The sequence below is a fragment of the Heloderma suspectum genome, chromosome 13 (genome assembly GCF_057233095.1).
Source record: "Heloderma suspectum isolate Gila_16-S chromosome 13, 16-S_ref, whole genome shotgun sequence".
Lineage (NCBI taxonomy): Eukaryota > Metazoa > Chordata > Lepidosauria > Squamata > Helodermatidae > Heloderma > Heloderma suspectum.
In genome coordinates, this window is record NC_139470.1 from 17,562,778 (window position 1) to 17,570,779 (window position 8,002).

The window sequence follows — 8,002 nt, forward strand, 5'->3', positions numbered from 1 at the left end:
ATACCTGTTTTTGTTTCTTGGTCATTCTAGAGCATGATGGAATGTCAGGTCCCAGCTTTTAATGATATACAGAAATATTAAACCAAGCTCCATTTGGGACTTTGGGAATGAGGAATCCACAGGGCCCCATGATGTGTACGTGCTAACAGAATAGGCATATCTTTCCTTTACCTAGCACAATATTTTAACGCAAGTGTACAAAAGGAAAAAAGTAGTAGGTGCTAAGTCAGACTCCCCCAAGCGGTACAAAGAAGTGTATTTAATGAACATTATGAGATCATGCTTATTTTTCTGCAGCAGCTTAGAATGTAGCAAACCTCCCCCTCACTACTCAAAAGTAACTACTTTTAAAAAAATCTTTTGTCCAAAATACTTAACCTACATCTTGCCCATGGGATACAGACAAACATTAAAAGCAAATAATTATGCATAGCAGGCATTAAAACCAATAGGTCTGAACTGCAGGTATTTTTGGTGTTTTCTTTGAAAAGCCTCAGATTTTCTCCGCTTACAATACAGACCTCCCCGCCTTTCACTAAAAACAAGGTTTGAAGACACACATTTTTCATGAGTTTTCTTAAAGGATTACAAAGAACTACAAAATGTAAGTTTTATTGCATTTTGGATTAGATTGTTTACACAGCAATTCACCATTTTTTCTTAGTTAAGGGAAATCAGAAGAGACGAATCAGATAAGAAATGGCTTCTGAAAATAGATAGAACACAAACAACCAATTTAACTTCTTGTTACTCTAAATTCACCAGGAGTGCAGTTACCCATAAAAACATTGCCCTCCAAGAGTATTCCAATGCCTTTAAGATGCTGGCGATTCAGGATGGTATTTACAGAAGGGCTCATACACCTTGGTGGAGAGATTCTACATAAGAATTCCTTCACACATTCAAAGCTCATCATGTTTTGTAGAGTCCACGCTGGGTTTAATGAAAACACCTTCCATTGCCTTCCAGTAGTTGTGATGATTAGGAGAATGCATGCCGTGGACTTCCCGTTGGCCCCTGATTGGGTGACCATACTGTTCGCCAGTTACTGAAAGGAACGCATCTGTTCCTATGTGCTTGAACCGTACTGCATCGTCCCGGTCCCAGTGTTTCCCATTGCACTGCACTGTCCACACATCTAAGTCATCTCCTTCTCCTTCATCACCAAATGCGCTTACTTCCTGTTAAAGCCAGAGTGGGGGAAGAAGAAACTTCTTTAAAGATATGCATTTATAGAAACATCAAGCCAGGAGAATGGCAATATCAAGTGAAATATGATAAAAGAGATCATGTATTTGCTTTGAGATCATCATAAGATTTACTAGAACTAACTTTTCCCTTTTTAAAGAATCTAAATGCCAGAAACCAAAAGTTACAGCAACAGACAGGCACTGGGAATAAGCCCTGGACCTACTAGGTAGCCTGAAACAAGCCACTCTCCCTCAGCCCAGTATCTGTAACTTGGGGAAATAATACTGAGGGACAATATTACAAGTCTTCATCTATTACTGTGGAATACCTATGAAGCACTTTGAACAATCTAAAGCACTATATAGTATAAGTTATACTATAGTATTACGAAGTTATACTATCATTCAACATATCACATATGCTACTATCATGGAGGATTCTTACCACAGAACGAGAGTTGTCTGTCACTCGCATTTACTTCTTGCCCTGCATATTACATATTCCAGGGCAATAATTAATGTCAACAGCAACTGCAATGGAAGAGGTTCACCACAGAACAGAACAAAGTTGCTTTCTGTTCTACATCTATGAACCAACCCTTTATACAGTGTGGATTAGGGATATGTTACCATTTGCATGACTATATGGATGCAACTTCCATCACAGTAACAATTTTTGAGTAGTCAAAAAGGATTTTTCAAATAATTTTCCAAACGAGGAGTGTCAAAAATAGACAGGTCTCAATTGAGAAAAAGAATGTGTAATGTAATTTAGGGTGCAACCCTCAACGCACTCACTACGCTACGGGGTAAGGCCTTGTGGGATTTCTGAGTAAACATGCACAGAACCGCACTGTACATCTGTATGATTAAAAACTGTAAATTGCATATTAAAAAGCACAAGTTATATTTTGATGTAAACATACAGATATTTCATGTCTTCTCTTTGCAAACCTCTAATTCAATATAGTCAACTAAAGTTACATTTTTCTACATTTGCTTAGAGGCACCTGAAATAACTAAAATACAAAGTGTGAAGGACAAACTTTGGTTTTACCTGATTATTGGAGAGTGGTGATGGGAAATGGTGGGTGTGCAGATTTTTCCCTGTATTAACATGGGTAAGGCGTACTGCTTGCCCACACTTTACTGGCACCCCTCGCTGGCAGGACCCATCAGTTTTGCCTCTGATCCTCCAGTAGCTGTTAGCATCATCTGACACTTCAACTCCAGTCACTGACTGCTGACCACTTCCTAGTAACAAAATAATCACTATATTATCATTGCAGGCAGATACAGGAATAGGAAGGAAAGCTTGCCTTGAAACTGGGCCAAGGGAAGCTATTTTACTTGCTTTCTTTTTTGAGAACACTCCTTGCTTTGCCAAGAGAAATTCCCTCTCTCCTTGGAGACCTGTTGGGTCCCTTCTCTTTTAGTATTTAGACACTTCTTGGAAACTGTTTTTTTGTTGCATTGTGCCTTTGGTTTGCAAATTTTGTTTTTGATTTTTTGTCATCATGCTGTACTTGGCTTTTAACCTGCTATTTTGGATTTGGATTTTACCTGCTCCTGTTTCTAATTCCCCTTTTTTGATTATTCTGTTTATTTTAAACTGTTTAAGCAACTTGAGTGCCCTCAGGCAATACAGCAGGATACAAATAATATGTCTAATTAATTTTTCTAAGCTTCATTGGTCCATCAACAGCAATTAACCATGACAGCTACATGTACAGAGTGTTTGTTTGTTTTTATATTTAATGTTGTTCACCATCTTGAGGCTTTGTTAAGAACACAGGAAATAAATTTTAAAAATATAAATAAATAAATAATACAGAAGCAGTTGAATAGCAGATGCTGGGCACAAATGTTTGTGTGCATGTGCAAACAAAAGAGGATGGATACTGCTGATGACATCCATGGAGCCACTGTTGGAAAAAGGATGCTAGACTAGATGGAGTCTCAAGTCTGATCCAGCAGGGTTCCTCTTATGTACTGATAAAGGTTTAGATAAACTCATGGTTCCTACCATAGCCCCCATGATCAGAGGTGGTCTACATTGCGTGGGGGAGGGGCAGGGGAGAAAGGACACGCGAGGATAACTTGGGGCCACTGTGGAAAACAGGATGTTAGCCTAGTTAGGCCCTCAGGTCTGATCCAGCAGATCTTTTTTATGCTCTTTATATAGGATTAGATAACACTGGCCACTCGGGAATCCTTACCAGTACAAATTAGACAGGTGCCAACCCTTCTGGGGGTTTGGCACCTACTGAAAACATATTTCCGAGGAAGGTAACCTTGTTTCCTGTCTATAGTAATAATACAAAGTTTTTAATTATGATCTTATACTGTATCATTCTGAATATAGCTTAGGAATTGTTATTAATATAAGCAATACGTAAATATCATTAATAAATACCAGCTCTTAACCATAACTGCTAAGAATGGTACTGCCCTGTTCAGAAGCTGTCTACGTTAATTTATTACAGCCCAAGGCAGAATACATGATCCTCCTCCTCCTCTGCATTTCAACCTCATAACCCTGTGAGGTAAGTCAGGCTGAGATTCATTGACTGGCCAAAAATCATCCAGTGAACTTCATGGCCAAGTGAGCACTAGAACCCAGGTCTCCCCAGTCCCAATCCAACACTCTAACCACTACACCACACTGGCTTTTTGCTGCCAAAAGCAATTCCCTGAGTTTGGGATGTTACCGACTACACTCTCATCATCAAACCGTTTTTCCTCTTGCCATCCCCAAGCTTCTCCGCTTTACCGAGCAGTGTCCCTCCCTTCCTCCCCCACCCCCCAGACAGCTGGCAGACCTTCAAAGCTTTGGTCTCTGGTCACTCACTATTTTTATTTTGTTTGCTTGTTACACCCTTTTCCCTCTTGCAAGCAACCGAAGTGGCTTACATGGTCCTCCACCTCTCCATTTTATCCGCACAACAACCCTGTGAGGTAGGTTAGGCCGACAGTCAGCAACTGGCCTGAAGTCACCCAGGGAGCTTAATAGTGGAGGGAGGACTTGAACCCAGGTCTCCCAAGTCCCAGTCCAACACTATCGCCACTACACCACATGGGGGTGCTTCCAGATGGTGGTCTCGTAGTGCTACCAGTCAGAAGGGACTGTACATCAATTCCACCTTTTTTCCCTTAAGAGATTTTCTGCGGCAAGAAAAAAAGATTGAAGGCTCAGTGGTGGGAAAACACAGGAAGGTTACAAGTGGAAGACAACAATGTCTGGACCCCACTGTAAAACTCAGGGAACAAGGCAGCATGATGGCAGGATAAAAACCTCATCTTTGTCTTTATTGCTGTTTTTATTGCAGCCTTACTGTTTTTATTGCTCTTAATATTATACTGGCTTTATGTGTTTTATTGCTGCATGCTGCCTTGGGAGGGCTTCTGCCCTGAAAGGTGGCCAAGAAATATTTTACATAGATAAAGATTTGAAGCATTTTATGCAGGAACTAAAGACTCTATTATCCTTCCCTCTTTAGAACTCGTGTTCCTCTTTGTTGGCTTTTATACATTGTTTTTATGCTGTGCCGTTATTATCATTGGGTCTTTTTTGTTAAATTGTTTTTAACCTTGTACACCACCTGGCGTATTTGTATATAGGCAGGTTATAAATTGGATAAATAAAAATAAATAAACTAACGAACCTGGAAGCACCTTGTCTCTCTCTCTCTCTGAGGACTGCGGGGCAGTGCAGGCAGGTGGCTCCGAGCCAGTGTGGTGTAGTGGCAAGAGTGTTGGACTAGGAGCTGGGAGATCCGGGTTCTAGTCCCCACTCGGCCATGGAAGCTCACTGGGTGACTTTGGGCCAGTCACACACTCTCAGCCCAACCCACCTCACAGGGTTGCTGTTGTGAGGATAAAATGGAGAGGTGGATGATAACGTAAGCCGCCTTGGGTTCCTTGTAAGAGGAAAAAAGGCGGGGTATAAATGCAATAAATAAATAAATAAATAAATTTCGGCGGGGCTTCCAGAGCATCCATTCTGGGCTTCGGTCACAACCTGCCAGAACTCTAAAGGAGCGATCCAAGGGGCGGAAGCTATTTTAGGGATCGGCTTCAGCACCTTGCATAGCTCCTTTGGAGTTCTGGCTGGTTCGGGCTGAAACCCAGAATGGGTTCACTGCCCCACAAAAACCGGAGCCGCCAGCGCCCACTGCTTCGGGGGCGGGGGTCGCACGCACACAACCAACCACTTTCTTGGCCGGCCTGCCGGTGAGCTTCCCTCAGAGGCTTCTGGCTGGGCCCCCGTGGGGACCAGAGTGTTGGGCTGGGAGCCGGGAGATCCGGGTTCTAGCCCCCACTCGGCCGTGGAAGCTCACCGGGTGACTTTGGGCCGGTCACAGACTCTCAGCCCAGCCCACCTCGCAGGGTTGTTGTTGTGAGGATAAAATGGAGAGGAGGAGGGTTATGTACGCCGCCCTGGGTTCCTTGCAAGAGGAAAAAAGGCGGGGTATAAATGCAATCAATCAATCAATAGGATGGATGGATGGATAGACAGACAGATAGATAATGGATAGACAGACAGACAGACAGACGGGGCTCGGGCCTGATCCGGCCGGCTTCCCCCTCAGGCCGACGGCGACGTCGTTTCCCCTCGGCCGCCCGGCTCCTGCCCGTCCCCGCGGCCCCCCGCCGCCTCCTCACCGGATCCGTACTTGACCTCGTGCGAGTGGAGCCGCACGTTATGCCGGGTGTTGAGCAGCTTCAGCACCGAGCCGCAAGTGACAGCGCCCGCCGCGGCGTCGCTCGCCGGGCACCAGCCGCACAGGAGGAGGAGCGGCAGCAGCGGCAGCGACGGGACCCGGCGAGGCGACGCCGAGAGCGGGACACGGCCGCCGCCGCCGCCGCCCGCGCCCGGCCGCCGCATCTCGCGCCCCCTCACTGCGACCCACTCTCCCCTCAGAAGCCGTTTCCGCCGCCGGCGCTCGGCACGGGCCAATCAGCGGCTGCCAGCGCCGCCCACGCGCACCCCTATCCTGCCGCCCAGGCCGTGAAGGCGACGAAGGAGGAGCTCATTGGCCCGCGGTGCCCATCCAAGCGGCCAATGGGATGTGGCGGCGTGGCGGCACGCGCCCTCCCTCCCTCCCTCCGGAGAAAGGGGAGGGGCCGAAGGGAAACGGGAAAGGACGAAGCGATAGGGAGGAGTTGGCGGGGCGGGGCGGGGCCTAAGAGCGAGGGGCGGGGGGAGGAAGCGCCGCGAGACCGACAGGCCCATCCGACGGAGCGATGTTGTCGATGGGGGAGCCGCGGGTTCGAGCCCCGCCTGCCCACGTGGGGCTGTCAATCTACTTAATTTTTTAAATAATAATAATAATAATAATAATGCAGGCATTGATTGATTTAATTTATAAATATATATATTTATAAATTTAATAATATTTATATATTTATAAATTTATATACATTTATAAATTTAATAATACATAAAATAAATAAATTTATATGTATTTATATTTATGCTTGTTTAGTTACTCATGTAAAACACACACATTTAAATTTATTTTTTTTACTTATATTTATTTATATTTATGTTTGTTTAGTTATGCATTTAAAATGAACGCATTTATATTTGTTTTATATTTATTTATTTATTTATTTATTTATTGGCTATCGTGGTGGTGTCTGGTGTTATGATTGTAAACTGCTCCGAGAACATTTGCCAGTTGGGTGAATAAGAAATATGAATAAATATGTATTTATTTATTATATTTATTTATATTTATTATTTACCCAACTGGAAAAAATGCTCCTAGGGTGATGTACAATCATAAAACCAGGCAACAGCAAAATCTCCAATCAATTAATAAAAATAATAATACCACAATTAAAGTATCAAAATAATACAATGTACAACATTAAAAATATTTTAAAAGTATTAAAAGTATTGAGGAGCCAGCTGTAGAGTTAATAAAGTAACAAATTAAAGACTAAATGCCTGCTTAAAGAGGAACATCTTAACTTGGTGTCTAAATTTATACAAGGTATGCAATGAAGTTTAAGTCACACAGCCCCCTTGGAAAAAGTTTTCCCCTGGGAAGAGAGGCACTCTAGTCATGGTCAAACAGAGCTGCTGCTGCTGCTTCCTCCTCCTCCTCTAGAGAAATGTCCCCCTCGGAGGAAAGGCACTCTGCTCATATTCAGAGATCACATTTTTTCTTCTTTGGAAAAAGTGTACCCCTGAGAAGAAAGGCATTTTGCACATTCTCAGCTTGAGGTGCCAGAAATTTTTGAAAAGTTGTCGGTCTTTGGTGCAATGCTTTAGTGCGCTTGTGCAGTTCTTTTGTTTTTTAAAGGACAAATTTGTATAACATTGCTGTTTAAAGTTGATAAAATTCAAAAGCAACAGTAATGTAATATTTATCAAAAGATTTTTACTTTGTCTATAGGGAGTCAAATAGGCTGCAAACTTATGCATGCTAACCTGGGAGTAAGTTTCATTAAACTCAATGGGATTTACTTCTGAGCAGTCATGTATAGGATTATGCTGGCAAAATATATAAACATAATATACAATAGCTGTAACAACAATACCTTTATTAGGATCAGTTAAAATGATACAGGTAGTAAGCAAGCGTATGAATTCACCAGAACTCTCCTTCAGGTGAATTTAGATGAAATCAAATTGATTGAAATGATGAAGATTTTCTACATCCACCCTGAAGAAGAATCCTGGTGAACCTGAAAGCTTGTGCACCTCTCTGCGACTTTTCAGTTGGTCCTAACATAGTCCTATTATGCTACTGTTATGGAAATGAAAATGATCTTTTAAAAAAGTAATGTTTAAATTTCAA

General features: G+C 42.9%; 1 protein-coding gene across 1 annotated transcript; it reads right to left on the reverse strand.

Moving 5' to 3' along the window:
- Positions 1-596: 596 nt before the first annotated feature.
- On the reverse strand, positions 597-6,096 carry SDF2L1 (stromal cell derived factor 2 like 1). Its single transcript, XM_084820220.1, has 3 exons — positions 5,856-6,096; positions 2,248-2,444; positions 597-1,181 (listed from the first exon to the last, which is right to left on the reverse strand). Exons 1-3 carry the CDS (start codon positions 6,076-6,078, stop codon positions 903-905), a joined length of 699 nt encoding a protein of 232 aa, XP_084676346.1. The 5' UTR covers positions 6,079-6,096; the 3' UTR covers positions 597-902.
- Between the last annotated feature and the right edge of the window lie 1,906 nt (positions 6,097-8,002).

Coding starts and splice junctions, on each gene's coding strand:
- SDF2L1 (XM_084820220.1), bottom strand. CDS start 6,078: ATGCGGCGGCCGGGCGCGGGCGGCGGCGGCGGCGGCCGTGTCCCGCTC. Junction 2,445..5,855: donor CGAGGTCAAGTACGGATCCG/GTGAGGAGGCGG, acceptor TTTTGTTACTAG/GAAGTGGTCAGCAGTCAGTG. Junction 1,182..2,247: donor CACCACTCTCCAATAATCAG/GTAAAACCAAAG, acceptor TGGCTTTAACAG/GAAGTAAGCGCATTTGGTGA.